Source organism: Hypomesus nipponensis, chromosome 21 (genome assembly GCF_054491055.1).
Source record: "Hypomesus nipponensis isolate SF chromosome 21, ASM5449105v1, whole genome shotgun sequence".
In the NCBI taxonomy this organism is placed as follows: domain Eukaryota; kingdom Metazoa; phylum Chordata; class Actinopteri; order Osmeriformes; family Osmeridae; genus Hypomesus; species Hypomesus nipponensis.
In genome coordinates this window covers 6,385,389-6,401,120 of record NC_140381.1, presented here as the reverse complement: position 1 = coordinate 6,401,120, position 15,732 = coordinate 6,385,389, and the positions used below count along the sequence as shown (strand labels likewise).

Genomic DNA, 15,732 nt, shown 5'->3' with positions numbered 1-15,732 from the left:
TGTAGCCTAGGTTTAAGGCTATATTTTGTACGTGTTTTGATATCCTATTCTTTGCTTGTTGTGGAGTAGGCTGCTGTAAGACGTTCACCGTTTATCGGACAGACTAAAATATTCTAAAAAGTCTAAAATAGGTCAAACAAAAAAAGCCTGTTTAAGGTTAACTCAACCTATATTCAGCTCCATTTGCAAGTCCAACGTAGCCTGTAAAAAGCATAGCTGTAACCAGTTAAATTAATAAGCCAGGTCAAATAACACCAGGACAACTCGTGGTAGGTCCTAAATAAATGCAATAAGATGTGACCAACAGGGCCTTAGCATGAGACATGTTTTTCATTCAAATGCTACCAATCTGTCCCATAAAAGGTTTTGTAATAGCATTTACCTAATTATTTTGGTTGTCATTTAATTACTGTAAATGTATATATTTTTAATTTGTATACGCTATTTTCAGACGTCGCTTTAAGCAGAAAATCTAAATGTGTGTTGGAATTCATTCTCCCTTGTAAAATGCTGTCTTGATGTTATTTCTAATGCGCAACTTTTCATAGGCGTGACATAGGTCATTAGATACATTATTTTAATCAATAACACTTTCTATCGTCTATAGTCTCTGGTTTTGCTTTAATATTTGGCGACACATGTTTTTGAAGATCTCAGAATATGCGGGTAATTGATCCACCGCGCCAAAGCCACCATTTTCCCCTCAAGAATTTTCTGAAGTGGACGCTCCTCCCTCTCGCTTAGCAACCCAGAGCACGTAGCAACGGCCCAACCAATAGATGTTCTGTAAATGGTTCCACCGACCGCGGTATCTTGGCAACGCATAAAAAAATGTGATGACGTCGTCTGTGCAAGATTATTATGGTCTGTCTGGAATTCACTCCGCGAGAGTGAGGAGAAAAATATCTTCCAGCTAACGTTCACCGAGCTAACGGAAGATTGAAGTAAACATGGAGCTGTCTGCTGTTGGAGAGAGGGTATTCGCTGCCGAATCTATTATCAAACGACGAATTAGGCGGGTATGTGCAACACCGGTGTCCATTTTGTCATGCAGTAAGCACCAACACAGCTGTTGTTGCCTTGCTTACTAAAATGTACTCTTATCTATTTTTGATGGCACGCAGGGTCGAATGGAATACCTCGTGAAATGGAAGGGCTGGTCACCGAAGTAAGTTCAGCGAAATTATAGCAAAACGAGCTCGCCGGTAGAGTTGCATTTGAAGCTGTCGTTGCCTAGCTGTCGAGATTTGCCTCTTTGCTTGGCTCGTCCATAAATGTCCCAGCGCTTGCATGGCATGCTGATCTAACGTTGTTGGTTAGCCAGTGCTGCTAGCTGTATTAGCCCGGTAACAGGCAGCTTGCAAATGGAAAACTCAGACGCACGCTGGCTAGAAGTGTTGGCTAGCTTGCATGGCAGTCTTCTTGCCTTTGTAACCTATTGACAGTAGGCGCCTTTTAATGGTATCTGTCTCCATAGGTATAGCACTTGGGAACCGGAGGAGAACATCTTGGACTCCCGCCTCTTCGTCGCTTTTGAGGAGAGGTAAGTGACTTGCAGTGGGCCTGTTTGTAAATTCACAGGCTTGATGCGGTAAAACAGTGTGCGACGTAGAAGACAAAATGCATTCAAACCTTCTCGTGCGCTTCCTCTAAATGTGTGTTTGTGCCCTGTGCTATTTCAGGGAGCGAGAGAGAGAAATGTTCGGTCCCAAAAAGAGAGGACCTAAACCGAAGACATTCTTGCTTAAGGTAGGCCTAAACTTGCCACATGCAATGGTTAGTATTTTGAGGTGGGTCTATGCCTCTTAAACATGCCTCCCACCCATCTGTCACGCTCGCCCTTCTTTCTGGACTAAATGATACAATTGTTTTTGAGTGTGTGATCATACGAAATAAACAGGGTCTAGTCGTTTGTAGAGGTTAAGTATTGTCCATCAGTGGTTTTGTGGGTTTATTAAATGCTACACTGCGTTTGTATTTTCAATGTCGATATTGATGGTCAAATGTCCGCTGTTTTGAAAGGAAGTTAATTTTCTCTGAACCATATGCCAGGAAATGATCAATACGCATGTAAGAATGTTTTATATTATAAAGCTAACGGTAACCTATTAGGCCTACCGAAAGTAACCTTTTGTATTCGAAATTATATCTATTTCGCGTATTTAGGCAACCCCCTTAATAATAATCCAAAGCAATAACGCATTAATGTTGCAACGACGTGGATTTTGCAATTGGCAGATTTTCAAAACGAAATGTTACATTAAGGAGCTGTCATTAAGGAACGCACCCGGCCCTTTGAGGAGGACGAACCGTGAAATTGCTTAATGACCTGCAGTTTATCTTGAGTTCTCTTGAATTTCTCCTTGCAGCTGTTGTAAACAGTTCTACATTGACAGTGGTGTTCTCTATATAATACCCTCAATCGTATTAGGACTATATCTGTTTTAGCATGAACTGAATTATCATACAATGCCTTAATTTAAATATAAATAAATATATGTCCATAACTAGATAATCCATTATAGCTGTCAGGCTGACAGTGTCATAACCAGTTTCAGAATGACTGACATTGAATCTTTATTAGGGCCTTGGTCAGTCAAAGGGTTTCATTTCAGATCCCCTCTGTCCCTTTGTCAGGCGCAAGCTAAAGCTAAGGCCAAATCGTACGAGTTCCGAAGCGAAGCTGTCCGAGGGATGCGTGTCACCTACCCGAGCCCAGAGCCAGTAGTCACGCCCAGGGCCCGGGAGGGACTGAGGACCGTGGTCCCCACCATCTTCCCTCCCAGCACTGTCAACAGGGGGGAGAGTGTCCGGGTTCGACCACCAGAACTGGTTCGCGAGCACCGGCCACCCGTTCTCCAGAGGACCGGCCCGGATGGCCTCGTCTACGTTCCGAAGAAGAGAGGGCCTAAACCCAAGCTTCGCTTCAAGGAAGCCCCCACTGTTCCGTCTACCTTTGACCATCAGAAGAGGACGGGAGAGGGAGAGGGGGGCTACGGCCCCCACAAATTGGCTAAGCTGGGTCTTTCCAGGGGAGAGGAGAGGGGTTCTGAGACGCGGATGATTAAATTAGCCCACAGACACTCTGAGGACCTGAGCTACTCCCACAAAATCCGATCAGTCCCCAGCAGAAGCACACACCACCAGCACTATGGCCAAGGGAGGAGTGTGCACTCACACAGAACAGGCTCAGCGTTGCAAGGATGCAGGACTAAGGAGTTCTACCTGTCTCCTCCACACTTCAAGCACCTGTCCAAAACGGGTCAGTACCGACCCAGTGAGGTCCCCTCCAGGGAAGTGGCCTTCCCTGACGACAAAACTCCTCTGGCCCGAACTGTTGGTGAACAAGACAGCGATTTGTGGAGGCCCAGTTTAAGCAACGTGGAGAAGGTTTTAGTCACGGACGTGACGACAAACTTTTTGACAGTGACTATTAAAGAGAGCAGCACCGATCAAGGGTTTTTCAAAAGCAAAAGATGATTTTGTAAACTTTACCAACTGTTCTTAACAAACATAAGTGTCATTTATAACAATTTGTATGTAATGTACAAAAATAAATTACATTATATAATGTACATATTTATGTATATATGAAATAGTTGGACATATATTTAATGTGATGACCAAATTAAATTCCATGAAGTTATTCAATGCCGTTTCTAGAAGAGTTGCTGGCCTAATTTGCTGCAAAGTCCTTTGTACAGAGTTAGGCTTGTCTGCTTTAGCCTAAGTGTTTAACTGTAACAAATGTCAGACATAATCTTTTATTTTTGTCAAACTAACAAAAATGTTTAGGGTAGAATCTAAGCATTGTACATGGGTTTAACAAATTAGGCTACATAAAACAATTCCACCAGGGCATCAATTGGAATAATTACTGTAATGAATAGACCTCTCATTTTGCGATGCAGCCAGAACATTAACATGAATTTGAAATTTAATAATGCACTTTTAATTTGTTTTTCATAAGAAGGTCATATGATATGGTTGTTGTCAATTTGTGTTGCTAGCTACGCAATAGGGAAACGCACCTTTCCGATGTTAATCATGCTGGTTTTACCCAAGAATGTATCACCTTTTCCTATACATTTAGACCTTTTTGACATTCTGTAACTGAATAATCACAACTGTCCGTATTTTATTTTAAGTAAATGGATGCGCATTCACCGGTTTCAGCTTGTTTCTTTAGTGTTTCCAGTTCTTGGATGTGGTGAGATGACTAGGCTTGTTTATCCATGTGTTGATGGAGACCTAAAGTCGAGTTCCAACTGGCCTCAACAACCTACAATACAAATAAAATGTGACTAAAACAATGATGATGTTAATTTAACTGTTAAGATGTCGATGGTCGAAGAATTATGGAAATCTTAGTTATTGAAGCATATAAGCCCTAATTGACGCCTGGAGGCCTCGGCGCCCGTGAAGTCATGTTCAATTAATTAAAGGAGACATTTGTGAAATAGCATTTACCGGTCTCAAATTTCAAGGATTAGGCTGATGTACAAGATGCAGAAATGAAATCGGAAGCTTCTGTATTTAATAGAAAATATTTAGCTAAGAGAAAATGCGACACGGCTGTAATTGTCTTGGGTTATTTGAAGTTCCGGCATCTTTTGTCGTTGAAGTTTTTCAATTTAGTTTAGGCGTCGGCTATACTTTCCAAAAATGAAAAGTGCAATGTAAATCCAGTTTATAGTTCACAAACCCGAAATTATTTTTACATTTAAATTTCACATTCTTTTATCGGTTGTTCAATAGGGCTATGTTGTAAATTAAGTAGTTTATTACATTATATAGTGCCTAGATTTAACGGGTAAGTCTTCATATTTTTCCGCACAGGCTATTGTGTAGATTTAGGTCACTCAGTGGATCAAGACGGTTACATTGCGCTTTGTCGATGCCCCAGTCAGATGTGTGGAAACAGTCTTGTAACCAACTGTTAACCCGTCAACAAAGTAAAAAAAACTAAACTTAACTAAAAACTATTTTGAACCATTCGGCTGATAGTCTTGTCTATCCCATAACCATTTTCGTGCTTAAATAATGTTACTGATGAGACAAATATTTTGTCACATTTCACCGTATTTTCGGGTTGTTTCGGTCTTTGTTTAGGCATTTATGAAACGTGGAAGGGCACTACGGCGTTGTCTTTTTAACGATAGGATCCTAACCCGACCGCAAACGTAACCTTGGTCAGTGGGGTCAATGTCACAGCTGCCCGCTTCTGACATGTTTGCAAAATCTTCTTGACTTAAGTTTCACTGCAATGTTCACAAGTACATTGAAAAATTCGTCTATGTGGTGCAAAAGCTGTAAAAAAAAAAACTTCCAAAATAAGCACACATGCATTTCAGTTTGTTACATTTCAGTGTACATGCCTCGTTGTGATATAGTCTTTATTAGTTTTCCATAAATCTGTTACATACATGAGAATTCTATGCAGCAGTTTGTATGTTCAATACACTGCTAAATTAAGCTTAATTATGACTAGATACATGTTCTTTTACTCATGTCTTCAGAAAAGAGTGAGACAGTTGGCCCACTCATGTCTTCATACTCATACCATTAGCACAGTTGTCATTGTTGTAGCCATTGTCACAATAGTCATCCACACCTTCCACTGGCAATAAATTCCCCTGTTGAGAGAAGGCAGTTGTCAAAAGATCTGTCAAAACTGTGTAACCGTGGAAACACACTATGCAGAAACTTTGTATGGGGGTGGATGAGGGAATGGTTAAGCCATGTGAATTTGCACATGGAAAGAGATAAAAGAGAGAGAGACAGAGAAAAGAAGACCTGGGATCTAGGTGGAGATGCTACAGGGCAGGGATGTTCATTAGACAGGGTGTCCATAGTTTCTGTCACAGCGGGGGTAACAGTGAGGGTTCAGCCAGTGCTCCAGGTTGGTCTCCTGGGCTCTTTGGTCCAGAACCTGCATGTGGAGCAGATGCTCCTGAAAAGAGAGAGAGAGAAAGAGAGAAAGAGAAGAGAAGTTGAGGGAAACAGAGAGAGGAGGTAAGAGAGAGGACAACAGATATTGTGAGAACTTACTTTAGGTATAAAACCAACTGGGAAAGCACCGACACCAACTGTAAACACTAATGACTCAGACAGCAACAGCTCAGTTCTGCGATGAGGTCTTCTGCACATGTCGTTTCATAAGCACCACTCTTTGAGGATGTCGTGACAGCCCAGAAAACGGCAAGGCATTGTTTTCAATACACCAAAATTAGCATGAAAACCAATCCATGTCCATGGAACTCTGAACCCTTACTCTCATTGGCTCGTCAGGGTGGCCGGGTTTCAGCTGCCTCTTGCTGCGGAGAAGCTGCTTGGCCAAGCTCTCTTTGATGATGGGGTTGGCGTCTGAGAACAGAGATGGTGAACTCCAGTCACAGTGTTTTAACAGAGCCATAAATCTACAGGGCCAGGTGCTTGCTTCCCCGTAGAATCAATTATATAAAAGAGGGGAGTCAGATGGCAGAGCAGTGAGGGAGTCGGGCTAGTAATCAGAAGGTTGCCGGATCGATTCCCCACCGTGCCAAATGACGTTGTGACCTTGGGCAAGGCACTTCACCCTAATTGCCTCGGGGGGAATGTCCCTGTACTTATTGTAATGACTAAATGTTAATGTAAAAGAACTTGAGGAACTCATGACTCGCGTCAGCTGTTATATTTTGAGTTAGATATCAAGCCCACCAACCCCCCACCTCCCCACACATTTAGGAAAATAGCAATCCACCAAGGTCTATAAACAGTCAAGTGACCGCAAATGTAACTGCTAATTAGCTGAATATAAATCGTGTCAAAACAGCTGTGGCCTCACTGTGGTTTGTTTAGCTAGTCATGTGAAGCTGTGTATCCCCTAGTGCTGCCCTGGCAAAACCAAGGCCCTAAACCTCAGCCACCGCTCTAACACACACACACACAGGCCTCTCAGAGCTACAGTGCTCCGTTTCTGTCTCCGTAGTCCTCAGAATGCCATTATGAGGCTGTTTTTGGAGCGGAGGCAACAAAGTGCCCATTCATCCCTCCCTCTCCCCAGGGAGCCCAGGCCGACGGAGCACGTGACCTCCAGAGAAGGCCCAGGTTGCCATCTGAGGGACTGAGGAACCTGGCTCTGTCAACAGAGGTGAGACCATAGGCTCTCACAGCAACGTGGCAAAAAAAGTTTAGGGGCTTGACTTCACATTTGCCTTCCGACACACAGATGACCTGTTTAAGTCCTTTATGGAATGAAATATGTTTTGTTTCAATGATTTATATATTGGTTTAAGGTAAATAAGGAAGACGCAAATTCCAACAATTCAGCGCTGTAGAGCTTTTCAGGTAACTTAGTAAATTGTATTCAGAAAATTGTGTTGTGATAAAAATAATTAATTGTTTATTAAATACAAGGCAATGTGCATATTACTCAAAGAAACTATGCATAATTACAGATTTATTTTATGATCATGCTGGACGTTTTTCATGCTGGAAAGTTTAGGAATCTTTGTTCAATACAACACCAAACCGCATAACGAATAGTTGGACTAACAAAAGAAGACTAACAAAAAATTGTTAATAAAACTTTGCAAACAAAAATGTCCAAGTACATTCTGTACGTTTCTACTCATTTTTTTTTCTTTCAGTTAATTTCTAAATGTGCAAGGACACATACATGGATGCATTCTTGGGAAATAACTGTTGCAGAACAGTTTTTCCAAATCCTACCTGTAAAGACGGTCAATAAGACCATGCAAAGGAAAAATGCTACAAACTTCTTCATCTTTGCCCCGGTTCTGCTGCCCGCTGCCTCTGCACTGAGACAAAGTCCCTATGAGAGCGGTATACATTTTCTTCTTACGTCACCTTGAGTCAATATGACACATTTGAAAACGTTCTGTTAAGTGTCACTGTGACTTGCAGCTCTTGGAAAAATATCAGTTTAAACACACATACCTACGAATAACGAAACGCGATTGATTTTGTCAGCATGAACACAATATTATACATAACATGACATTAACTCTAAAACATCCAATGGCCCAATGAATGTCATTTTAATGTTCTGACAGTTGCAATATACATTGTATCCACTAGACGTCGCAATGTTGAAATTGGCTCAGACACGAATTAAATTCTCCTATTTGCCTAAATAATGTTTATGCTTCACTGTATTGGACGCTCTCATGGACCACACTTTAACGGATTTGTTAATATAGCCTAAATTGCCTTGTAGAAATGCACTGAAAATGGAAATTGTGCCCATTATCCAAGGGGACGACTGTAAAAACTAAAAAACAAAGCAATCCCTAATCGGCAGCAACCATAAGAGTGTACTCCACTCGGTTTTTACAGTCTTGGCTTCAGAAGATTTAGCAATCGTCAGAAGTGAAATGTCGAATTACGTCATTGTTTCCGTTTCCGTTTCCTACCGTGTATCTATTGGTCCATTAAAATACACGACAGTTAGTTTATCTCCAACATGTCAATTTCGTTTAGTAGCTGTTTAAATGTTTATTTTACAGACTAGTGTATTGAACATTCACTTGATCAAGCTGTAGTCTGAAGCAAAATAGAAACCCCCGCGCGCATGCGTTTCACGGATGAAATCAGTGGATTAGTCTTGTGCTGTGCTGAGGAGGTGAGTAGCATCAGAACATCAGCAGGCGTTTATCAATAGTGTAGCTAGCTTGCGAGCGACTATAGCTGTCTAGCTACCTACACATATTTTCTAACAACAGGCGTACAGAAATCGATCCCATTCGATCACTGCTGATTGGGAGCGTGCTCGGCTACTCTTTGGGATTTGCAATGTCGCATGGATATCCTTCTGCGTGCGTCACATGCACAACACGAGTCTGTTGTTTACAGCTGGTTTTGGAATAATCAGTTACGGGTTTAAACTAGTTACCTAGCAAATTCGCTGCAAAACATTCGCCTCCTTAATGTCGATGGAGGAGGACGACGGAAAGCGAGGGTCGCGAGAAGAATGGACACTCCTGTTTTGGACCTCCCTCGCCGTTATAGTCCCTGTGATTATTACGTTGTGGTGCAGTGCTCAGCGCTCCAAACGGAAAATCCACATGAAGGACTTCTTCCGCAAGAGCAAACACGGTTGGCACTACACCGATCTGTTCAACAAGCCTACATACTGCTGTGTATGCTCTCAACACATTCTGCAAGGGGCGTACTGTGACTGCTGTGGGCTATGTACCGACGAGCACTGCCTCCGTCGGGCCGACCGGACACACGGGTGCAAAGAGATTATGGCCCCATCTCGAACGGACGGTGCACTGGAGCACCGCTGGGTCCGGGGAAACGTCCCACTTGCCAGTTACTGTGTTGTGTGCAAACAGCAATGCGGGACTCAGCCGAAGCTGTGCGACTTTAGGTAATAACTCTCCTTTAATAACGTCTTGATTTTTTGTTATTTAATAGAAACCCAGCGGCATACCACGACCTTTCATGTTAATCTCCACATTCATTTAGCTTAATGGCTTGCTTGCTGGGTTCTCAGGGATTCTAGCGCAAGAGAGTCTGTTATGTCATTGAAATATGTTACACCAGAGTTTGTGTGTGTGTGTGTGGCTGGTTCTTGTCTGCTGAAGGACGTGTGTGTTCACATCCCTGTCTCTCTCTCTCGCTAGGTGTGTGTGGTGTCAGATCACAGTGCACGACGACTGCAAAGCCAACCTGACGGACGGCGACCACTGCGACCTGGGAGAGTTCCGGAACCTCATCATCCCCCCTCACTACCTCCACCACGTCAACAAGCTCCGTCGCCGGCACCCCGACGAGTACACCAAGGTCAGAGGTCATCGCTAGGGTTACAGTTACAGAGATGACAGCCGCATGGGGTGGGGGAGGGGGGGTTGAATTAAACCAAGCACTCTGTGAGATTGGCTTGAGCTCTCCCAAAGTGCTCTAATAGCCAAATTAATATATGACAGCATGGGAGTATTGGAGGAATCCCATTCATTCATGTGAGTGTATGTTACGTGTGTTTGTAGTTAGCAGCCGGCTGTGGAAGCAGCTGGACCCCTGTGCTGGTCCTGGCTAACACTCGCAGCGGCAACAACATGGGAGAGGCCCTGCTGGGGGAGTTCCGCACCATCCTCAACCCCGTCCAGGTTACCATACATATAAGCATATTATTTGATCTAAAACATTTTTTTTTTTGGGGGGGGGGGGGGGGGCAGTGTTTGAATCAAAGTGAACTGTCTAGAGAAAGGGCCCAGGTAGCATATTCATTTATTGTCAGGTGAGATTGTAAAACTCTTTTTTTTCTCCTTTGCTTCCATCCTTTTCTTAACCTCCCCTCCTTTCATCTTCCTCTCCTCTCATTCTTCCCTTTACTCCTCCTCCTCACCTGCCAGGTGTTTGACCTGTCCCAGCTGGCCCCCTCCAAGGCCCTGCAGCTGTGCACCCTGCTCCCCCCAGGCAGTGTCAGGGTGCTGGTGTGCGGGGGGGATGGCACTGTTGGTTGGGTGCTGGATGCGGTCGACTCCATGAAGCTTAAGGTGACACCCAGCTGTCCAAGCTTATGTGAGGGTGAGAGAGGGTATGCTCTCACCCTCTCTCTAATGCTAAGTAGTTGGCATACAGATGAGAGTTTTGTCGGTCTGTGTTTGTGGTTTATATTTGTGTGTGTTTTATATATGCGCGTGTGTGTGTTTGGTCAGGGCCAGGACCAGTTCATGCCGAGGGTGACCATCCTGCCGTTAGGAACAGGAAATGACCTGTCCAACTCGCTGGGCTGGGGGGCGGGTTACGCCGGGGAGATCCCTGTGGAGCAGGTGCTCAGAAACATCCTGGAGGCTGAGGTGGTCAAGATGGACAGGTCAGGGTCAAAGTTCACCAGCTTTAGCTCTCGTTCAGGGTCACGTGGGAACGGGTGTAAACCTGTGTGTCTCAGCTGTAGTTATTTGGCTGTAAAAAATATATATATTTGGGGTCTTTCAACAGGTGGAAAGTGCAAGTGGCTTCAAAAGGCCTCTACTTTCGTAAGCCCAAGGTGAGATGCATTTCACGTCCACCTGTTTAATAGGCATTCTTTTAGCCACAAATATCGATTTATATATTTTTTTCCTATGGACCTTTGAACCTCCAGGTTCTGTCCATGAATAATTATTTCTCCGTGGGGCCTGATGCACTGATGGCGCTCAACTTCCACACCCACCGCGAGAAAACGCCCTCTTTCTTCTCCAGCCGCATCATCAACAAGGTCGGGAGCCCTCATTTGAATGTATTTACATGCAAATATGAACAACTGCAGTTGACTTTGAATATGGACAAACTGAATGTGTTAAGCCACCCTTCACAGGTATTGTTTTGTTGTTGCTGTCCATTGTCAGTTAAGCCAATCAGATGCAATCTTGTTTTGTATGCCTTACGCAAATGTGGGATGACGTGTCATTGTTCTATTGGCAGGATAAAAGTCAAAGGATTTGCGAATACCTCCTTATAAAGCTTTCCTCAGCTTACAACTTTTCTTGATTTTCACTCAACAGGCTGTGTATTTCCTTTACGGCACCAAAGATTGCTTAGTGCAAGAATGCCATGACCTGGATAAGAGGATTGAGGTATGGCAGCACGCGTTGATAGGTTCAGGCCATTAATATCTTGTGCTTTGACGACCTTTGATACAGTGAAACGTTGCAATGACTCGGCCCCATGTCATGCACTCGGAGTGAGCACATACATTCATTGAAAGTTGCAGAAACCTTTTAATAATTCCTTGATCCCATCTGATTCTGTGTATGTGTGTTTACACAGCTGGAGCTGGATGGTGAGAGGGTGGCGCTGCCCAGTCTGGAGGGCATCATCGTGTGTAATATCGGGTACTGGGGCGGGGGATGCAGGCTGTGGGAGGGCATGGGGGATGATCCCTGCCCCCCTACACGGTAAGAGCAGGAACACGCAGCAGGGTCTGGGACCAATCATCCAAACAATCAGTGCATTTGTGCGCGGCGTGACCTACATTGGTATATAGAGCTTTTCTTGGACCTGAAGGGGGTTTGTCTGTTGTTCTCAGCATGTTTACTCTCTCTGTCTCTCTCCCTCTCTGTCTCTCTCTCTCTGTCTCTCTCTCTCTGTCTCTCTCCCTCTCTCTGTCTGTCTGTCTCTCTGTCTGTCTCTCTCCCTCTCTCTTCCTGTCTCCGTCCATCAGGCTGGATGACGGTCTGCTGGAGGTCGTCGGAGTGTTTGGCTCCTTCCACTGTGCTCAGATCCAGGTCAAGCTGGCTAACCCTGTGAGGCTAGGACAGGCCCACACAGTCAGGGTAAGGTTACACCCATATTTCATTCATTTTGGTCTGGGAAAACTAAAGTGTTGGTCATGTATTTACCTACCCTTTTCTTTGCCTCTGTCTCTCCCTCTCCTCCATCTGTCAACTCGCTCCCCCTCTCACTCCCCTCTCCTCCACCTTTCAACTCGCTCCCCCTCTCACTCCCCTCTCCTCCACCTTTCCACTCTCTTCCCCTCTCAATCCCCTCACCTTCTTCTCCAGCTGGTTCTGAAGAGCTCCAGGATGCCCATGCAGGTGGACGGGGAGCCGTGGGCCCAGGGACCCTGCACCATCACCATCACCCACAAGACGCAGGCCCTCATGCTGTACCACAGCGCCGAGCAGACGGACGAGGACGAGGACGAATCCAGCGCCTCCGAGGCAGAGAGCCCCGCCCCCCACGACTCACCCAGGCCTGCAGGGCCCGCCTCCGCTCGCGCTTGAAGCTGGTTGGTTTTGGGGAACCATGCACCCCCCCGCCCCCCACCCTCACTGGTGGGAGAGAAGGAGTGAGTGAATGTTTTTCAGAGGAGGACTGCTGTATATTTGCACTGACCCCCCCCTCCCCCCTTGTGCCATAGTTACACCTTCAGTACTTAGTTCAATTTCAGTAGTCCGGCACGATCCCACAGGCACATCTAATGTCTCTGTCTCAGGGAGACATTGGTCCCATTCTGTGATAAAGTAGAATATATATTTATATATGTCAGTCACTGGAAAATACTTTTGTCGCCTTTCCTATAGATTTCATGCACTTTCACTAAAAAGTTGTCGGTCAAATTAATGGTTATGTGTTGTATGTGTTGGAGAAAAAGCGGTTTATTCTGAAAATGTCTTAAGCATGTGTTACTTGACTTTAGCATTCTGTTTCCAAAAGCAATCTTATCTTTTAACTACGTTTCACTAGATAAACTGCATTGACACTGCTACCAAAGCAGTCCAGTTCATTTGACATAATTATCGTACCTTATTTAAATGAGATATTCTTACCTGTTTACCACATGTGTTTTTCCATTTCTGGGCAGTTATCTTTTAGACCTTTTAGAAATTGCTCAGTCTACATATAATATTGCTTGACTTGTTTGTAACATGGGTCGTATTCCCGTTTCTGCTGTTTTCAACACTTAATTTGGCCACAAGGTGGCTAAGTTATTCAGTGTGCAGTGGGGATTTTAAGGAGAGCAGAAATGTATCAGAAAAGGATGACACACCATCCATGTCATGTTTTTGTTTGTATGTTTATTTAAAGACAGTATTGGCATATTGATGAATGTGTCTGAATGTCTAACATCAAATTATGATTTTTTTGGGAGTCAGTCTTTTTACGTAAGACTACACCAAAAATGTCAGCCATATTATAGCAATGTACTGTATTTTGTGGCCCAAGTGCTGAAATTGTACTCCTACTGACGTAGCAGAGAAAATGTGACAAATGATTGTCATCTGTCCTCCCAAGTCGTGGTTTTACGTTCCAACTGATCCCTCAAACTGTTAGTATCCATATGATGCCAATTGCTTGTACAATGTGCTGCTCCCTTTCTAATCATTCAACTGTTATTTTCTTCACTGTATCGAAGGTGCATTGAGGACATCGATAATGTTATGTTTGAAGGCGCTAGTTTTACATGTAAACCTGACCTACATGTTTACAACAACCCTGAATGTTGAAACAAAGGGTTCAAAATCTGGACAGGATTGCCTTTGTTGGCAGAGAGGTGTTTTCATTCCATGTGTGGAAGACATGTTGGGGCAAAAGATATAGATATTTTTAATTGTAGATGCATCCAGCAGGTAAGTTTTGCAGTCAAACTACTGTATGTTATTCCATTGACCAAGAGCTGGCTCCTTAAAGGCTGGATAGAAGGAAAATAAATTGAGAGATAACCATTGTGGGGGAAATTGAGCTTTTATTGAAAACAATCACCTAACAGTCATTCCCCTCAATCTACTCTGAATGGCAGGAAACTAAAACAGTGATATAAACAAGACTTTGTTTAAACTAGCTATTACATATATCGCTTGAAGTTAATGTGATAATTGTTTATCTGGATTTGGAAACAAGCCCATAATAAATATTTTCATATCTATTACACATCCTTTTGTTCTCTCTTTTATTAAGTTTGACTGAAAGCAAGAGGTCACCCAACCAACAGGGTTCAGTTCTCACACAAATATTTTTTACGTGAGATGAATGCAAATATATGCGAGGCAGTGCAGACATGTCCCTGGCAGCTGCTGTCACATTTATAAATCATTTTATATTATATATAAATTATATATATATATATTATATTATATTTATAAACTCATTTACAGTATGTTGCTGGTCATTTCTTTTCGGAGCTAGTGGACTTTTTACTGATGGTAGTCGTTTTACAGATGGTGGTCTTTTTGCCAGGGACATTTGGAGGTTTATTTGAAGGCTCTAAAACAAATAAATGAAAAAAGACTGATTACTGCAGCATTCAAATATTCTATTATGTTATTCTAAAGTTATGTGGTTCTAAAGCCATGACACAATCTGTATACCTTAAAATGTCACTTTATGAGGTTTTTTAACATTAATATGAGTTCCCCTAGCCTGCCTTTGGTCCCCCAGTGGCTAGAAATGCCGATAGGTGTAAACCAAGCTCTGGGTATCCTGCTCCACCTTTGAAAAAAAGGAAACCTCAGATGGGACAATCTGGAATCTTCCCTTTATGTCGCCATAAGGGGAAAGGTGGGACCTCCCCTTTCTCTGCTTTGCCCGCCCAGAGAATTTGGCCCGCCCATGAGAAAATTAGCTATGACCATGTGAGCGCACTATTGTTTTTTCCTCGAGAGACATCTTGGCTTGCAAATGACCGAAGCATGGCAGTTGCTCGGTGTTTGGATGTACAGTTAGTTCCTTCATCCGAGCCTCTGAAGAAATAGTGTGTTCATTTGATTTTTTTCTGGAAATGCGCCGACACAACTTCACAAAGTTTTCTGTCTGCACCAAACATTTCACGGACGACTGTTTCCTCAACTTGGGCCAATATAGAGCTGGCCTTGCTGGCCGTCTGAAACTAAAGTCTGGATTAGTACCAACTCTCACCACCCTGGCTCAGCTACAAACCTCGGACAAGTAAGTCAACTAACGCTATATCATTTTGTTGCTTTACTGTTTGTGGGACTGTTCGTAATGGCTGTAATTCTGCACCAAGGCTGAATTTCAGGAAGCAGATGTCAGACACAGTATTAGGGGACCACTAAGGCCTTTATAAAAGCATTCAAAATGTTCATGCCATGGGACATTTGATAGTTTGTACATTGGTTTGGACATTGGTTTTTTTAACAGCGGGACATCGAAAATAAAATAAAAAAATAAAGATTTTTTTTATATGATGAAAAAAATGTTTTAAACAGCTTATTGTCACCGCTCTGATCCTTCTGGTCAGTCTTCTTTTCAGTCTCTAAAATCAGAATTCACTTAAATCAC

The 15,732-nt window shown here is 43.4% G+C and overlaps 3 protein-coding genes across 3 annotated transcripts; 2 read left to right on the top strand and 1 right to left on the bottom strand.

Moving 5' to 3' along the window:
* The first annotated feature begins 846 nt into the window (after positions 1-846).
* On the top strand, positions 847-4,166 carry cbx8b (chromobox homolog 8b). The gene is made up of 5 exons (XM_084685357.1): positions 847-1,019; positions 1,125-1,168; positions 1,478-1,543; positions 1,683-1,749; positions 2,638-4,166. The coding sequence occupies exons 1-5, from the start codon at positions 951-953 to the stop codon at positions 3,478-3,480; spliced, it is 1,089 nt and encodes a 362-aa protein (XP_084541483.1). The 5' UTR covers positions 847-950; the 3' UTR covers positions 3,481-4,166.
* A 1,210-nt stretch (positions 4,167-5,376) lies between these two features.
* Positions 5,377-7,809, bottom strand: c21h17orf67 (chromosome 21 C17orf67 homolog). The gene is made up of 4 exons (XM_084685358.1): positions 7,714-7,809; positions 6,275-6,366; positions 5,797-5,953; positions 5,377-5,636 (listed from the first exon to the last, which is right to left on the bottom strand). Exons 1-3 carry the CDS (start codon positions 7,766-7,768, stop codon positions 5,837-5,839), a joined length of 264 nt encoding a protein of 87 aa, XP_084541484.1. The 5' UTR covers positions 7,769-7,809; the 3' UTR covers positions 5,377-5,636; positions 5,797-5,836.
* Positions 7,810-8,439: 630 nt separating this feature from the next.
* Positions 8,440-14,364, top strand: dgke (diacylglycerol kinase, epsilon). The gene is made up of 11 exons (XM_084685356.1): positions 8,440-9,376; positions 9,633-9,792; positions 9,996-10,115; positions 10,362-10,505; positions 10,668-10,825; positions 10,951-10,999; positions 11,096-11,209; positions 11,496-11,567; positions 11,761-11,888; positions 12,155-12,266; positions 12,495-14,364. The coding sequence occupies exons 1-11, from the start codon at positions 8,931-8,933 to the stop codon at positions 12,714-12,716; spliced, it is 1,725 nt and encodes a 574-aa protein (XP_084541482.1). The 5' UTR covers positions 8,440-8,930; the 3' UTR covers positions 12,717-14,364.
* The last annotated feature ends 1,368 nt before the right edge of the window (positions 14,365-15,732 follow it).